At 40.0% G+C, this 18,415-nt stretch overlaps 3 protein-coding genes, 1 long non-coding RNA gene and 1 pseudogene across 4 annotated transcripts; 1 reads left to right on the top strand and 4 right to left on the bottom strand.

Annotated features, from left to right (window-relative positions):
• The first annotated feature begins 1,181 nt into the window (after nucleotides 1-1,181).
• On the top strand, nucleotides 1,182-4,667 carry LOC132546858 (cdc25-like protein phosphatase twine). Its single transcript, XM_060210588.1, has 8 exons — nucleotides 1,182-1,328; nucleotides 1,560-1,646; nucleotides 2,078-2,230; nucleotides 2,527-2,688; nucleotides 3,256-3,354; nucleotides 3,458-3,588; nucleotides 3,847-3,964; nucleotides 4,212-4,667. The coding sequence occupies exons 1-8, from the start codon at nucleotides 1,182-1,184 to the stop codon at nucleotides 4,347-4,349; spliced, it is 1,035 nt and encodes a 344-aa protein (XP_060066571.1). The 3' UTR covers nucleotides 4,350-4,667.
• LOC132546869 (uncharacterized) lies at nucleotides 3,424-3,936 on the bottom strand. The gene is made up of 2 exons (XR_009554085.1): nucleotides 3,801-3,936; nucleotides 3,424-3,608 (listed from the first exon to the last, which is right to left on the bottom strand). It is a non-coding gene; the product is annotated as an uncharacterized LOC132546869 (long non-coding RNA).
• Nucleotides 4,668-9,019: 4,352 nt separating the features above from the next.
• Nucleotides 9,020-10,807, bottom strand: LOC132546732 (uncharacterized; annotated as a pseudogene).
• Nucleotides 10,808-12,684: 1,877 nt separating this feature from the next.
• On the bottom strand, nucleotides 12,685-13,980 carry LOC132546722 (uncharacterized). The gene has a single exon (XM_060210443.1). It carries the CDS (start codon nucleotides 13,978-13,980, stop codon nucleotides 12,685-12,687), a length of 1,296 nt encoding a protein of 431 aa, XP_060066426.1.
• A 1,017-nt stretch (nucleotides 13,981-14,997) lies between these two features.
• Nucleotides 14,998-15,651, bottom strand: LOC132546711 (uncharacterized). The gene has a single exon (XM_060210432.1). The coding sequence runs from the start codon at nucleotides 15,649-15,651 to the stop codon at nucleotides 14,998-15,000; it is 654 nt and encodes a 217-aa protein (XP_060066415.1).
• Between the last annotated feature and the right edge of the window lie 2,764 nt (nucleotides 15,652-18,415).

Below are 18,415 nucleotides of genomic sequence, written 5' to 3'. Positions count from 1 at the left end.
AATGAAATAAAAACCAAATATAAACAAACTAGTTAAACACTTTTCAGCAAAATAAACTTCACGTGGTCGATTGGTGAGGTGAGATACGACCATTGTTTGACTCGTCAACTCGATAACGATGTTCACGGTAATTATCAGTCGAGTAATTCACTAATTCCAAACAGGGACACGCGCTTCCCATACCGGACGGTGATTGGGTAATTAATTATCGAGGGTGTTAATTACTACCGGAAGGTGAGCAGTGGTCTGTTTTACAGGTATCTTGATCGTTACAATCACGTGAATGACGTTTACATCATCTTGTGAGTATTGTCAAACAGCCGAGTAGAATGTGTTTGTGACATATCATATATACAGGACACGCTCACCAATTATATATCGTGTCTGAAAGTAACTTTCCAAACAGAAAGTCACAGAAACAAACATAAGATTACTTTTCAAATTGACACTGAAGACATTTGCCACACCAGATACAGACATAAACTGCTGATTGAAAGGTTTGATTTTAAACATTTGAAGTAGTATTAGTGAGGCTACGAAGTGTTCAATATAGAAAATACTGAAAAAGACACAATTATAGCACAAGATGCTAAAGTTTGAACTCGCGAAAGTAAATTATAATAATTTTACAGAAGGACATAAGAAATATGACGTGAACACTTTATACCTGTCCAGCATTACGGCTTGGCATGTTCGTGTCTGAAATGGGCGTTGCTACTTTACCACTCCCACCTGGCCCTCCGAGCGGCCGACACGTTAGTTGTTTGGCACCTTTGATTGACCCAAACTGCCAGTTCCTTTCAGATGTGTAGAAACAACGTTTAGAAACAATCCTATAACGTTCCTTTAAGTCATCCCGCGTGGGTCTCTATGTCAGGTACACTCCGTCTATTGAAGATGTCACTTTGATTTTAAATGTTACATTCAGGCACTTTATTGACAATCATTCTCTGATCACAAGCTTAGCCTTACAGAACCTGGATTGCACTGGTTAACAAACGTTGGTATTTCAACATTTCTGTTGGTACATAGACTCACTTGTCAATATTTGATATCCAGGTTGGCAATCATATTTAGGAGAATGCCTTTTACTGTGTCTTGAAAGCAGCTGTTATACTTACAAACATGAAATCGACAAATTTACATTTAGATGTCACGATGATCTATATTTCTATCTACAGATGAGTTCACCTTTGACCTTAACCCCATGTCGCATCCTTGACTTTGATGCTGATGTGGTGACATGTCTGATGACACCGGAAGTGAAGAAGGACTTCCGTTGCCTTTTTGATGATGAGGATTCGGGTCTCGGTATGGACGATGGGGCGGTAAGTGACACAAAACGACAATAACAAGCATTTATCATAAAAAGTCTATCTTCGATGCTTTGAATAATGTCTGGAATGCTTGTATAACTTTGTAAATGTTTTTAAATTAACATAGGCATTGCTTCAAGCACAATCCTTCAAATTATGCATACTATGACACTTTTTTTTCTGTTTCTAAAAATTGAGGCTATATACTGTAAATAATTAAATGTGATATTTTTATATTTTCAGGTATCTCCAGAACGCCACACTTCGACAGAGTTATCACCCTTTAATTTGAAAACCATCCTGAACTTGACAGATTTCAGCAATGAAAAGGTGCACTGTGATGATTGTAGTTAAGTGGTGAACACAAAATTTCGAGTTTGGTTAGGACTTATTTAGTGAATTTTTTCGAATGTTTTCCGGAGGTATTGTCTCAAAATAATATCTAAAGTATTCGACAATAGCCACTGATACACCGGGAAGGAACCAAATCTACCAAGTTATCTAATTTGTATGGAGGGAAGTCTCTTCACTAGGTCCACGTTTGGTACTCGTGGCCTTCTGTTGCAGTGACAGAGTACTTTGTGGGTTGAAGTTGGTTTTGGCCAAGAGCATTTGCAAGGTCAGTAGTGTGGCTTGGTTAAAATTACAGTCACCTTCAAGCTTTAAGCACGAGCGGGGTGCGCGCATCTGCGATACTCCAGGGGTTACAATCACTTTGGCTGTGTAGAGTTGTAAATAATACTAGTGTATTATAATTCCAGGTAAAGAAGTCGCCACACCAAAAAAGAACGGAATTCACACGATCTTTGTTCTCATGCAAGCGTCAACGGGAGGAAGATGATGAGGATTCTGTTCCCTCATCCAAGTCACAGAGAAGAGGTGATGCTGTGTTCAGAAGGTCGCTGTCTTTTGAGGTAAGTTTGAACAAAACAATTATAGCATGTTTTTGTTATAAAAGATATCGTTGTGATCGTAAAATTATCAACCATTTCATTTTAAACATAAAATGTAAAATTTTATAAGAAAAAGTTGGTAAATCAATCAGGAAAATTACACACTTAACTAACATTGTCAATTATTACATCAATTAATATAGAGATATATCCAAGTTGTGATTTAGAAAAAAGAAAGGATGTTTGGTAGGAAATAACATTCTGCAATCCAAGGAAACGTTATTCAAACATGATATTGTGTTATGTGTTATTTTCAGAATATGTCTAAGACGTCATTTAAAACGAGGGTCATTGATGTTAAGGCAGCTGTTAACCGTTTTGTGGACGAGGAAGATTTGATAGGGGACGGGACCAACACGTGTTGTCTGCCGACCGTCAGGGGCAAGCACCAGGACCTCAAGTCTATCTCTTCAAACACGGTGCGTGGATGTACATCGTTTTATTACCTACATTTATTACCTGCTTGTTATTTTGTTTGCTTATTTTAATATTCATGTTTGATTGGTGTATGAAACGACAAACTTCCATTTAGGATGCACAAATCTTTATTTTCGCTGACGGAAAAGATATAGACCTGAGCAAGTTGGACTTTTTTTTCAAGATGGCCGCCCGACGAGGAGTTACGTTTTCTACATTGCTATACTTGAATTTCTTCATAAGTGTGATATAACTTTTGAATTTCACAAAGATGGTCTTTTAATTCACTTTTTCTGCATATACGTCTGAATTTTTACTCATTAGGAAAACTAACTCCTCGTCGGGCGGCTATCTTGAAAAAAAAATAGTCCAACTTGCTCAGTGGCATGACGTTATTTATAAATGTTAAGATGAAGTTAACCATGTCCTGCTAATGGACGTAAAGTCCATTAAATAAGAAATCAAATACTAACAAGGAGGGAAAACATAGTGATAATATCTAAGTACATTGTTTATCTGATTATAATTAAATCCATTATGATGTTAATATTGTATATTATTTTTGTCAGATGGTTGATATTTTGACTGGAGCATACGATGATGTTGTCGGGAGTTACCGCATCATTGACTGCAGATATCCGTACGAATTCCAAGGAGGTCATATCAAGGTTGGTATGGAGTAATACTTTCCAATGAAACAGTTAGAGTAATAGTAAAATAATAATTTTAAAAAAATGTGATTTTTTCAACGATTTTATTTATTTGTTACAGCACGCGGAGAACAAGTACACGCGTGACCAGGTACAGCAGCTGCTTCACGAGATACAGAGTTGTGACGTCATAGGAAAGAGAAACATTCTCATCTTCCATTGTGAATTTTCTTCTGAGAGAGGCCCGAAAATGTAAGCTTATTAGATACTAGCTGAAATAAGAGACAGTGACGTCAGAGTTTGTTGTAAGATAAAGAATGTATTAAATGAAGTATATCAGGCGTTCATTCACAGGAAATTGGAGAAAACTTGACATGATTGAAATTTACTCGCTATAAAGTACCGCGTTGTTTTCGAACTTTTTACTAAAGCTCAGAAGTGTAAAAAAATCTGCATTAACTAACCTGTTATTAATATGGTGTGTGTATGTCAACAATCTTCTCTTACCAGGATGCGTTTCCTCAGGACCCAAGACCGTGCCCAGAACGAGGCTAACTATCCGGCCTTGACCTACCCCGAGGTGTACCTCCTTGACGGCGGCTACAAGGCGTTCTACAACACTGAACATGTGAGTAATTAAGTTTTATTACTGAAGTTTTGATTCAAAAGCATTTGATGCTTTATCTTTATATCTGGGTACCGGGTGGAAATAGATATCATTTGATATTGTGTGACGTTTCTCTTGTTGCCTATACGTTTTACTTCTTGTGATCTGAGTCGTTTCGACTTCCGAGTCAAGTAAATAAGATAGCCACATCGTGCCAAAAAACACCTTTGCGATATTACAGTAACACATTTTTATCTTCTATTTTCAGACTTTGTGCCAGCCTATGGAGTACAAACCAATGCTTCATCAAGGTCATTCTGATGAATTACGTCACTTTCGGGCACGCTCCAGATCGTGGACAGCAGGCGAAAAGCAGAAGAAAACGGTATCCCGACTTCGTTTCTGAGCAATGCATGGTGTACAAACATGAAACCTAATTTTTAATTTGCGTAGATGGTTAAATGGACATCAGTAATTGATTGGACTTGTCAACAACACTAAGATTGCTGAAACGGAAATGAAAGGGGTTTGATGCGTAAAATGTGTGTAAAGTAATATAAGGCGCGTAGGTTCACGTGCGAGTGCTATACACCAGTAGTGCTATATATATATGTAACTGTCAAGTGTGCATGATGTTGTATATATTATCGCAACTTGACTGATGATAATTGTCGTATCCTGGGATATTTTTACAACTAATAAACTAATTATATCATCCAGATAACTATTGTTTTTATTCGTACATGTAGAACCACCGCTACAGACTATTTGTTACCTTCGTGTTCGCCAATATACCATGACTATGGCAAATCTCACAATATTACGTTGTCAATAAATGGACATTTCTACAGGTGCTGTCCTACTTTAGTGCTTATAAAATACCATCCTATCGCCCAGTCACAACCAGATACCTATATAATACCATCCTATCACTCAGTCACAACCAGATACCTATATAATACCATCCTATCACCCAGTCACAACCAGATACCTATATCATACCATCCTATCACCCAGTCACAACCAGATACCTATATAATACCATCCTATCGCCCAGTCACAACCAGACACCAGTAATATACCATCCTATCACCCAATCACAACCAGATACCTATAAAATACCATCCTATCACCCAGTCACAACCAGATACCTATAAAATACCATCCTATCACCCAGTCACAACCAGATACCTATAAAATACCATCCTATCACCCAGTCACAACCAGATACCTATAAAATACCATCCTATCTCCCGGTTACTTCCTGATGCCTATTAAATACCATCCTATCACCCAGTCACAACCAGATACCTATAAAATACCATCCTATCACCCAGTCACAACCAGATACCTATATAATACCATCCTATCACTCAGTCACAACCAGATACCTATAAAATACCATCCTATCACCCGGTTACTTCCTGATGCCTATTAAATACCATCCTATCACCCAGTCACAACCAGACACCTATAAAATACCATCCTATCACCCAGTCACAACCAGATACCTATAAAATACCATCCTATCACCCAGTCACAACCAGACACCAGTAATATACCATCCTATCACCCAGTCACAACCAGATACCTATAAAATACCATCCTTTCACCCAGTCTCAACCTGATATCTATAAAATACCATCCTTTCACACAGTCACAACCATATACCTATAAAATACCATCCTATCACCCAGTCACAACCTGACACCTATAAAATACCATCCTATCGCCCAGTCACAACCTGACGTATACAATACCATCCTATCACCCAGTCACAACCAGACATCTATAAAATACCATCCTATCACCCAGTCACAGCCAGACACCTATAAAATATCGTCCTATCACACAGTCACAATCAGACACCCGTAAAATACCATCCTATCACCCAGTCACAACCTGACACCTATAAAATACCATCCTATCGCCCAGTCACAACCTGACGTATACAATACCATCCTATCACCCAGTCACAACCAGACATCTATAAAATACCATCCTATCACCCAGTCACAGCCAGACACCTATAAAATATCGTCCTATCACACAGTCACAATCAGACACCCGTAAAATACCATCCTATCACCCAGTTACAACCAGATACCTATAAAATACCATCCTATCACCCAGTCACAACATGATACCTATATAATACCATCCTATCACCCAGTCACAATCAGACACCTATAAAATACCATCCTATCACCCAATCACAATCAGACACCTATAAAATACCATCCTATCACCCAGTCACAACCAGATACCTATATAATACCATCCTATCACCTAGTCACAACCAGACACCAGCAATATACCATTCTATCACCAAGTCACAACCAGATACATAAAATACCATCCTATCACCCAGTCACAACCAGATACCTATAAAATATCATCCTATCACCCAATCACAATTAGACACCTATAAAATACCATCCTATCACCCAGTCACAACCAGATACCTATAAAATATCATCCTATCACCCGGTTACTTCCTGATGCCTATTAAATACCATCCTATCGCCCAGTCACAACCAGATACCTATAAAATACCATCCTATCACCCAGTCACAACCAGACACTAGTAATATACCATCTTATCACCCAGTCACAACCAGACACCCGTAAAATACCACCCTATCACACAGTCACAACCAGACACCTATACAATACCATCCTATCACCCAGTCACAACCAGACACCTATACAATACCATCCTGTCGCCCAGTCACAACCAGATACCTATAATATACCTTCCTATCACCCAGTCAAAACCAGATACCTATAAAATACCATCAGTAGTAAGAAATTGCCGGTATGAGCGCATTTTCAAATTAGGGTTGAAAACCAACCACTTACACATCTGACTCAACAAGCTCAAAACCAACCACAACAATGTTTAAACATGGTCTAAATGACGTTTCTAAAAATGACTTAAAGAAAAAACATTCTATAATGTAACGACTCGACTATCTCCTTATTGCTGACCCATGAATTGAACGTCTCTGGATAACCCTTCCACTTGACCAGCGACCTCGTTTTACCCTTCTTGACGACTTTTTCTATCCTGTATACCTCTTGGCTCGTCTTCTGCAACTCGGGTTCGTAGAAGGTACCCCGAATTTCTTCTCCGTTTTGGTCGCTAATCTTATACGTAATCAAAGATTGTAAAGTCCCAACAGATGTATCAGTACTGTTATCCGGATTTACTATTCTATTCTCATTATCCCACATTGAACATTGATTACCGTATTTTCCGTGAATAACTAAGTATTCTTTACCGACGGTAGCTGTTGGCGGAAATTTTAGCACAACGTTTCCGCTGGTGGTATCTGCTAGAATAATATGATACGTATCATCCAGATTATAAAAACCTGCTGTAACGAGGGTGGTTACGGGTGTAGGGTTAACAATTTGACCATCGACATAATTCTTAGTAGAGACGTCTTGCGCGTTCACGGGATCCGACACGTTCGTTAACGTATTTCCCGCCATATCGATGGAACCAGTTACGGTAGCCCCATTCTTTCGTAGAAAATTCTTATTGACGTACGACAGAGACACACCGGGTTCTGGTGGTGGGATGTTGTACTCCAAATTTGTGAACAGGCATTCTTTTATTTATATGTATATTTTTATAAATTAATTTCTAATAGAAGTGAAATAATAGCTCCGGTAATTTTTGTTGTTGTTACGTTGGTTACAAAGTTGAGCACATCACCTACATTTAAACTGATTCATCTCACATCCGAAACGTGATTAAATTCTCCTTGTGGCTTTAAAATTTTACATTGAGTTTTACTACCATTAACCACGAGGACTACACCAGCCTCTTCGGGAGTGGATTCTGGTGTTGTAACCGACATACCTATTTTCAAAACTTTAGATGGTGCTAGCACGGCATAGCGAGCGTTTTTACCTGTTGCACCATCACCGAACGAGTATTCGTACTTCCCTTTCACCAGTCCACCTTTTTCTTCAGCCCAGATAGTTATATATTTTTTATTCTTTCTTCTTTGTAATTTTTGTGTATTCATTAATAGCTGAGAATACTTGACTCTTAGATCCTGGATATCCATCTCTAATTTAGTCACATCAGCTTTTCTTTGGAAATTCTTATTGACGTACGACAGAAACACACCGGGTTCTGGTGGTGGGATGTTGTACTCTGACGTCATATATCCAAATTTGTGAATAGGCATGTTTTTTTTAATATATATATATATTTTATAAATCAATACAATCCGTTTATGATCTCTTGAAGCTCTCTCCCCGCGCTCATCTCTTTTAGAACGTATAAACACAAATGACCGCAAAATACCTGATCGGCTGGCTGAACCTGCTCTGTATTGTACAAGATCCCTCGCTTCAAATAGGATATCAACTCATTCGGAGGTTGTATGCCATAGCTATCGAAATAGTATTTATTTTTTCCTTGTTTGTACCAGGCGGTCCAGTGCGTTCCTCCTCCGTCACTAGAATCTAAATTCAGAATCCCACATTCATTTCTCTTTGGTCTCTTCGGAAGTGTATCGCGCAGAAATACTCCTCTAAAGTTTGGTATTTTCAATTCATCTGCAGCCCTCGTTAACTCGATATTACTTAGCGGTTTATTTGGCAGAACGACTTTTCCCACTGAAATGTTCATTTATATATATATATCTATTAAAGTTTAAAGTGTCCGTGGGCTAGTGTGCGCATCCCATCCTGGAGGATGATTCGCTTGTCGTCATTTGCCGAAAGAACTATTTTGTTAATTTCACATCATGACAGTGGCTCCTGATGACGTTCATCTTTCTCAACTGATCCTCACCCGTAAACAAACATTTCTTGTAATCCTAAAACGGAATACTCTTTCTGACAACGGACCTTTTCACCCCCTTACACTTCTTCTCCACATACCCCTCAAGCAACTTTTAACTGTACAACTTAGCTCTCAACCCCACGAATTCTCGGATGATCTTACCTCCTGCCTCGTCCTTGAACATCCCCACCACTTTCTTGTTACGACCGACTTCGATGCCCGATGGGTGATCCTTTGGGAAGTTGCTGGTGTCAAACTTGGCTGCCACATCACCAGAGATGTCCTTGTAAATGTCTTCCGTCTGGATTTCGTATGCCAAGGAAATCGATATCGGTAAACAGGAGTTTTGCCTTTTCTCCGTACTTCGTCTTCATGTAGTTGTAATGGAAGTCGTACATCAACGTCTTGCTCAGATCGAGGATGCACATCCCGAGATAAACGGGCTTGTTGAACTTCAGTTTCGTCTTTTTCATATGTACGGCAACCAGGTTCTCGTCGAAGATGGTGCAATGTTTAAAATTGGGTTTTGCTGCCAACTTCTTCGCTTTTGTCTCGTCGTTGACTAGTCGGATATCCACTCGGCTCCTAATGTTCTCCATAGTCTTTCCGAAAACAGTTGTTCATTAGCTTGAAAAAGTCCTTTTCAAACTCATTGTTTGCCTCTGCTCGGAGATTGGTGTTCAGGTCGATGTATTGCTTCAACCATGCACTTTCCTCGAACCTGATGCTCCTGTGGATCTTTGTAATCTTCATTCCCAAGCCCTCGTATAATTTGAGGTTCTCGTAGTGAATGACATAGTTAGTTTTGTCATTGAGATTGGGAATAAGCTTTTCCACATTATGGACTTTGAGACTTTCTGGAGCGAGCGGATAGTCATTGTGGAGATCATGCAGATCCTTTGGATATTCAAGGTCAACCTCCAGTATACAGCTGTGGTTCTTCCAAGAGTCCAGTTCACTGTCTGTCATCCACCCGAATCCGTGTGTAGGGAGCGGTTTGCTCATGGCCCAACCATAGAGATTGTTGGCATCCAAATAGGCAATATACTTCGCAGGATCATGGGGGTTAAATGTTTCACCCATGTATGGGTTGTTTGCTTTGCCATATCTGTTGCTGATCATCGATATCCCGCCTCTGATACCTTTCTCCACCATGAGCAACATGTCTGGATCTGATAACAGCTCCAACTTCACTTCGGTGATTTTCAAGGGCAGCGTCCCATGCTAGTCCAGGCGCTGTATAATACCAGGCAGGGTCAAGATCGTAGTTCTTGATGCAGACGTCTCTAAAGTTCTCAAAGACATCTGCCAAGAGCAACACGTCCGACTGATTGTACAGTTCGTGGTAGTCCCTGAGTGACTTCATGCCAAACTCTTTCCACACAGTTTGTGCATGCTCATAGTCATCGTCACTAATCTCTTCTCCACTGAGTCTGGAGTAGAACGCTACTTTTCGTGGAAGGGCTGTTTCATCTAGTCTTTTGAGTGAATCCATATATTCATATGGGTAGACACCCTTTTATCATTAGTAAGTCTAGATGTTTTCCGTTATAGTACTTCGAAGTGTTAGTGAAGCAGTCGTGATCCAGATTACCGGACAGCTTATCCAGGCTAGAGGCCATGAACTTGAAGCTGTCGATGAATCTGAGTTGGTGCTTCACATCCTTCTCTTTCCCGTCCTTGCCAGTATAAGAACCGACAACAACCTCCTTGGTGAAGCTGATGTACTTTTCCTCGTTGTTCGGGATGCAGTTGATGTTCCCCTCAGTTTTACCGAGGTTCTTGACGAACAGATGACTGTCATAGCCGCTCAGATTGTGGAACACCACGGGAGTGAACTTCGGCTTCTTGTACTGCAAGTTACAACTATTGTGAGCTGCACCTCGGTATTTCCCAGTAAAGTGACAGTGATCTCTCACCTTCTTGTCATCCTTACTGAACTCACCTTGGCAGATCCAGCACTTTGTCGCCTTTTGGAATTGTTTGCGGTCATTTTCCCCAAAAATAATTGGTTTCGCCGGAATTTTGCCAATTTCTTTGATGTCTTTCTCCAACATTTCTACGAATATTTGGGAGACATCTTCGTCGTCAGTTTTCGCGGTGTAGGTAACCGGATCTTTAGAGAAGACACCATCATTAAAGCATTTGATGTAGTAACAAAAGCTCGATGGGGTGTGTTTCTGGTATTTCTTCGTGTAGCTCTTTCCCGGACACGGTATCTACGGGTTTGATGAAAAATTCAAAGTCAGCATACACTGTGAACGGCACTCTCATGGACTTGTGTATGTGCCCAAACGAAATGGTCGAGCCCTCTTCTGGCATCTCTATTTTGACGGCCTCGTTTGAATAACAGTATTCCATGTGCTTATTCAAAGATTCCTGTGAGTAGAAGGGGTTCAAACATCTGAGACAGTAATAATTTTTGTGTTGGTGGTTTCAGGTTTGGCTGGACAACAAACGGCTCTTAAGACTAACTGTGTAATCAATACCGTCCATGTTGAGTTTTTCTGCTTGCATTCTGAGCATCTTAGTTATGCGGCAAGCATCACGTTCTACGGGATGTAATGCTCGAGCCAGTGCCCAGAGGAAGCATCTGTTGTCATCATTTTTGACATTGATCACTCCCTTCTTAGGATGTGCAAGGGCCTCCGGAGTAGGGATGTAAGAGCTCCCCCTCAACGGTTCATAAGCAACTGTATGAATTTCAATGACAATGATAGATTTAAATGTCCAGTTGCTGCCTCGCAACTGGAATGTCGCCATGGCCTCCATGACTCTATCTACCATTGCATCATACAGCTCATCTACATCTGTTCCCTCGAGGTTAATCTCGACATTAAAGTGAAAGGCTGCAGACTCTACGATTGTTTCCGAGGCACTAACAAGGTTCACTTTTTCCATGTTACATCTAAGAATTAGCTTTACCTTAGTGCCTCGGATTCCTCTCAAGAGGTTAACTACATTTTGTCGGGCTGTGTTGAGAAACGATTGAGCATCAAACCCCTCTCTGCCATCTATGGTATATTGAGTCGTAAATTTCCTCAGAGCAAATCTTGTCTCTCTGATTTCAAACATCTGCTGCTTTCTGAATAAAGCATCTACTTTTTCCTTCAAGGCTTTTAATTTCGATGGGGCCTTCTTAACAACTTCTCTGTCTACATCATGCAGCCATTCAACCCAATCTACAGCAGCTTTGATCGATTTATTTACTTTTTGTTTAACCTTGTCCCTGGTTGTAGGGATAAGGACAGGTTGAAGAGTCGGCACATTGATGCTAGGTACATCTGCATCTAAGAAATTTTGATCTGGAGGATTCCTCTGTGGGATAAAAGCCGATGCCAGTCGTCTTGCTCCTCTAGCAATATTTGTTGCAGCATTCATAGCCGCATTACTAATTCTTCTGAAAAGACTCATTGTTTTTATTATATATAGATTTTTTTTTCTATAAGCCATTTTCAAAAAAAGTATTATTTTTTCATGAATGTTGTATATGTTAACCCACATACAACATTGTTTTTGCTTACATCTTGCTAATTCCTCTGGGGTCACCCACTTTAATCTCATACTTGTTTTTCCACACCCTTCCATCCCAAAAGGTTATTATCCTCGAGGATTTGTCTATGAATTGAGATGCCTTATAAATGGATGGAAATGTAATCTCCTCTCCAGTATTAACATCCCTCAACACAACAGGTTTGGGGTTATTTCTAACTGCCATTGGATCTACCTCTTTCTTTGTCTTCACTGGTTTGGGTGGTTCCTCTGGTATTAATTCCTTTCCTTTCAACAGCTCGATCAGCCGCTTCTTGCCGCAATGAGAATAACCTTTGATTTTATTCTCACGAAAAATTGTTTTCAATTCAGACAGTTTCAACATTGTTTTTTTATTATAGATTTTTATTTTCTTAAAGTCATTTTCAAGAAATGTAGAAATCTAGCTATATACAACGTTTACCTTCTTCCCATCGGTCTTGAAGTTTATCATCTTGTCACTAATCACAACAGCAAATGCTTCGGTACCCGCTGGCACGTTGGCATTAAACTGCATTTTTATTTGGATGTCAGTGACTGCGGTCTTCAGTCGCTCACTCTGCTTGCTGACGTCGAACACAAACAGTGGGAAAAGAGTCTTGTAATCGGCGGGGGTGATGTTGGGGTTTGACACCAACTCGTCCATGTTGTAAAACTTGGACCTGAAGGCTGCTGCATCACCGTACGCCCGACTGAATTGCTGTTTGGGAAAGGAGAGGTTGTAGTCAACTGCGGGGTATCTAGCCGAGTTTAGCATGACAAATATATTCCTCACATTGACGTTGTCAAAGATGGAAGGATTCTGCTCTTGGTCACCGTCTTTGTCAGTTTGGAAACCGACAATGATATAGCGCGGTCTTTCAGGCGCTGATTTGACAGATAGTCTCCAGGTGAAGCTAGTTGACTGTGTTACGGAGATGGAATCACATTGCCTGATCCTGTATATTACGGGTAGAAGCGCATTTGAATCGAGTGTCTTGTAAAGCTGAAAATTTTCAGCATCTGCGGGTAGTACATGAGGCATAAACCACGACACCTTTTCGAGGGTAATTTTCCCATCATCAACATTTGCATTCCTGAAGATCGCATCGTTGTCCGTTTTCCGCACCAGAGTCAGGGTTTGTTTCATACCATACACAATTTTGTCATAGTCTTCGCAAAATCCAAAGATGTGCTTGAGTGGTACTCTGAAACTAAATGTGCCCTTTGGATCAGGAGATTTGATTATATAGGATTGGCGAACGCTAAATCCGGCATTGCCTGCTGCTGCAGCTGCAGATGCTGCAGCTGATGTGTCCTTGTACCACAATTGATTCAAACCCTGCGACTTGGAGAAGTCATCTGGATATTTCAACAGACCAAGCATCGTTGTACCCTGTCCTGGATGAAAGAGAGATTCAATCTCCTGTCCTGAAAGCTGGTACTTGATGTTGCTGAAAAGATACATGAGAGCATTATTCGTCAGTGTAACGTTATCATCGTTTGCGTAAGCGGTCCCGTCAGTTTTTGTCAGACGCCCTTCGATGATCAGATAGCTCTCGCTTGGGTGAGTAAACAGATCTTGTGTTTCAATATTGATCCTGAGCTCACCTGGGTTATTGAGATTCGTACCGGTAATCGGATCGTACTCATGGTGTTCGTATTCTTCGATGCTCTCATCCTTCATGGGAGCCTCAGTAAAATTTAGAATGTTCATCATATTTTATTTTTTCATTAGCAAGAGAAATTTTTTTAATATCATTTTACAGATATAAAAATTTTTACAGAACCCACAAATGGGCGAGCGCCCTTCATTATTAACATATTACTATATTTTCCAATACATTGCACAAATTTTGTTTTCGTAGACAAGCTTTATCTTGCCTAAACCACCGTTATAAAGATAATCATTTTTTATATCATTTGATGCCCATTTACATCTTCACAAATCCACACCCTTCAAGGCTGATCCTTGCATGACAAAAAATGCATGAATCGCGTGTTTGGTAATCATGACGCTTGAATTCGATAGCCATTTTTTTTATTATAGATTTCATTTTTCTTTAAGTCAATTTTAGACCAGATCCTTGATTCAATCTTTTGACGAGGTCTTGAATCGCAATCGCTTTCATTTTTGTTGTTTTCCTCTGTTGCTGCATTTCGCTGCCATATATTAGTGAATGGATATTCTGATCAACTGGGAATGACTGCTTCGCCGGTGTACCAGCATGCTTTTGTAGAATTGCTCGAGATTTGGGTGTAAGAGCTTTACGTGCGAGACCGCGCACTCCTTTCTCAAGGAACTTCTTTCCAGCATCAAGAGCTGCAGTCTTTCCAGCATCAATAGCTTTCTTCCCAACTTCCCTAGCAACGCTTTTACCAGCATCTAGAGCGGTAGAGGCAATCTGTTTCGCAGCATTACTAGTAAATAATCTAGTGAAAAAACTCGCGATGCTATCAAACATTCCAGCACCGCCATACACATAGATTTTTTTAAATCCATGATTCTTTGGGATGAACATATTTTTTTATAGTCTAGATATTATTTTTTTATATGCATTGACGTCCAGCACCTTTTGTCTTTTTAGTTCATCGCAAATCGATACAAGCTCGTTCCGAACGCCTGTGTTACCCGCTGCCTTGCTTGCCATCAGCAGGTCTAGTCTTTCGAGCAATGCATTAGGATCGCTAGGAATGACAACAGATGTGCCGCTCCCTTCGTAATAATCCCTATTAGTCAAATGGTTCTAAGCACATTCTTCCATTTCAACCCCTTGCTGGACTTTGGTCTGTTACTCTCTGGATCGTTGCCTTTTTTGAGAGCGTTCGATTCAATCATCATCTTCGCGTAATTTTCGTAGTCCTGGTCGGTGTATATTTGATCGTCTGGATTCTTGGTTACGATGAGTTCCCACAATCCCGGTGTTCCTTGGTACTCTTCACCATCCACTACTATGTTATCATCTACAAAGGCGACGGGCTTATTGCCTATATAAAAATTGCCGTTCTTATCGTATAGCCCGTACGTTCTATCAGCCTCGGATTTGGAAGCGAACTTCCTTAAATATTTGCGCGCGATTGGTCCGATAAACTTCGTATCAGTATCTTCCTTTTGTTGTTGAAACCCCTCTATAGATGGAAACGCTGGAAATGTGATTTTCTTCAATTCCGATATGTTTTCTTTGATGGGTCTAATATCAGACCTTATGTCTTCTGCCGTACTTTTTTGTACGTCCGTTATAGGCTTGAATATTTTACCGAGATCTGTTTGTAACTCTCGTTCACCAGTCCGTCTCTCTATCTCTCTGTTTTGGAGCCTCTTTTTCAGTTCGAGAAACTCTTTTACGATTAAATCCCTTTTCTCGGGATCTGTAAACTTTAGAAATGACATTTTTTTGTTTCTAAAGATAATATTTTTTTTTATCTCGATTTTCATCTCACTTCACTTTTCATCTCGATTTTCATCTCGATTTTCATCTCACTTTTCATCTCTCATCTCACTTTTCATCTCACTTTTCATCTCGATTTTCATCTCGATTTTCATCTCACTTTTTCTCGAACAACTTGTGGAAGTACTCGCGGGTTTCCTGCCTTCCCTGTTCGATCAGGGATTGCTGTAGGCCGTAGTCCATGTGCTTCTTGGAAACCTTTCTTATTTCTTCCTTCATCTCGCGGTACTTGTCCAACTCTGCTAGTATGAGTTGAAACTCCTCATCACTTACTGCATTATCGGCTAGCGCCTTCGAGATGTACGACGATATCGTGTTCAGTTTTGCTTGTGCCAAAACCTTGATCTTTTCGTGCTTTTCGGCTTTGGCCGCACACTTCCTATTCACATATTTTCCGACGATACTCAGAGCTCCGGTAGCAAGCGCAACGCCCTCCATCACGACAACAATCGGTGCTGCTACTACCGTAGATAAAAGGCTAACACCACCGATGCCAAGCCCCATGGTGACGCCGATAAGACCAACATCGACATTATCCACTATCTTCACGGCTCTGTGGTACTTCTTGCTGAGGGTCTCACGCTTTTCTCTTCTTCCTCGAGAATCCTCTGAATCTCGTTAATTTTCTGTAAACGATAACCTTGTCCCTCATCTTCAGGGGAGCTGTTGGCAACTTTGGATAAAGCGCCATATCATTATTCACTTTGTTGATTTCCATATTTTTATATGTGTGAGATTTTTTTTTATGTCATATAATGTATGAGACATAGAGGCTCGTTTTCCTCAATAACAACAACCCCGTTCGAATTGTTCGCGATGTTTATCACCACATCATCAACACTTTCGAGAATGGCTTCATTTTGTATACTGCATTGCCTCATTTTAAGGCTTTGCTTTAGTGTCGTTAAAACCATACCACTAGTCATCCTCAATCCAAACCTTAATCTAATCGTTTTATTTTCTTTTGGTCCGATGGTAAGTTTATTTTGATTGAAAATTTCCCACGTTACTGGTTGCACCTTCTGTGGAGGATGTTTTACATCCATTACCGGTATCCAGTAAATCGTCTTCGGCTGTCTTGGCAAGTTATACCAATTTTTCGGTTTTACAATATTTGTGAACAGGCATTCTTTTTTTAATATATATATATATTTTTTAATATATATATATATATATGTTCATGACCACGTATGCATGAAACACTCATAATATTGCACCGAGGATCGGAATGTTGTTGAATGGGCTGTTAGGTCCCAGGATAAGACCCTTCCCATTATACCATCTCCTTTCTTTATTTATATAAAGTCCATCACCAACGGCTTCTAGACCCGAACCGGTCGCGGGTCCTAAATAAAGTCCTTTTCCGTCTGTCTCTATCTGGCAAACACAACCTCCTTTCTTGAGATACAACCCGTTCCCAACCACCTTTTGCACTCCCGAACTAGTCAAACCAGAAAGAGCGCCAATGCCTAATGCTGGAAGTACCGTCTTTGCCAAAACAGGCAATGCACGCGCTGCCAAACCAGCAAGCATCCCAAGGAAACCGCCCTCAACTTTCATATTGTGTTTGAGTTGAGCTTTACTCATTTTGATGGTTATTCCTTTACCACCTTCATAGGCTTTGGCTAATCTCTTCACTTGTCTGTCTGTCAGTGCTAAGACATCTTCACCGTTCAAATCTTCGTGAGCAAAACGGACACTGACAGGACAACCGTTTTGAAGGGCCTCTCGTAATTTTTGTTTCTGCCTTTCTGAAACATTCAATTTAATATTCGTATATCGTGACATTTTATATATACGAATATTTTTTTATTACACTTGTCTGATGTGAAACCTCAATGATAAATTATCTCCTCTTAAATTTAGCAGCGTGCCATTTTGGTCGGTGAGTGAAGTCTCAAGACTGTGTATGGTGTCTAGTGTCACGGGAAGATACACCAAATTTCGTGGTGTTTCAACTATTTTATGTCCAGGGGTGACATTTGGAAAGAAGGAGTATATCGTGTGTTGTGAAGCTCCATTAACGTAGCTCCCTGAGATATTGTCAACATTAACATGCAAGCTGACAATACTAAGAATGTTGACGACATTTTCAGACTCCTGAAATCCTAGTGCGTAAATGTCGTGGTTAAATCCTAACACACTGGAAATGGAGTTGGGATGCCTAAAGTCTATTTGGTAATTATTATCTAAAATAAGGACAGTCTTTAGTGTGTTCGTGTTTGCAGAAATTGTAACGTAATATTCCTCATTGACACTGCCATAGTGTCCATTCTGCCTCATCTTTTGTTGAATTGTGTCGTTAATGTCATCGATGTTATAGATACCTTCTGGTAAATAAATTTCGAACCATGTTGTTCCGCCATCGGGCGAGTATCTAAAATAATTATTACTCGCATCAATGTTAGGAAAAGAGTAGTAAGTCTCGAGATTGACGAGTGCCATCTCGTGCTTTTTCTTTTTGTCGAGTTGAATTGGTGGATTGAACCTAGTTCTAAATCTTGTCTTGTTGCTATTCAGGACAATCTGAAACGAGGTTTTAGGCTCAGTGTTTTCAGCTATTTTTTCAAGTATTGATTCCATTTTTTTATATAATATAATATTTTTTTTAACTCGGAATATAAAATGTATCAAATCCACTTCTGTACTTACCGTTCTGCCTGTTACTGGTCAGGTCGATCACTACGAACCCATGTGGTTTTTCCC

This window comes from Ylistrum balloti, unplaced genomic scaffold (genome assembly GCF_031769215.1).
Source record: "Ylistrum balloti isolate Yb309-2 unplaced genomic scaffold, AGI_CSIRO_Ybal_v1 Utg369608, whole genome shotgun sequence".
Taxonomy (NCBI): Eukaryota; Metazoa; Mollusca; class Bivalvia; order Pectinida; family Pectinidae; genus Ylistrum; species Ylistrum balloti.
Note: the sequence above shows the minus strand (reverse complement) of the source record. Positions and strands in the feature narration are given on the sequence as shown.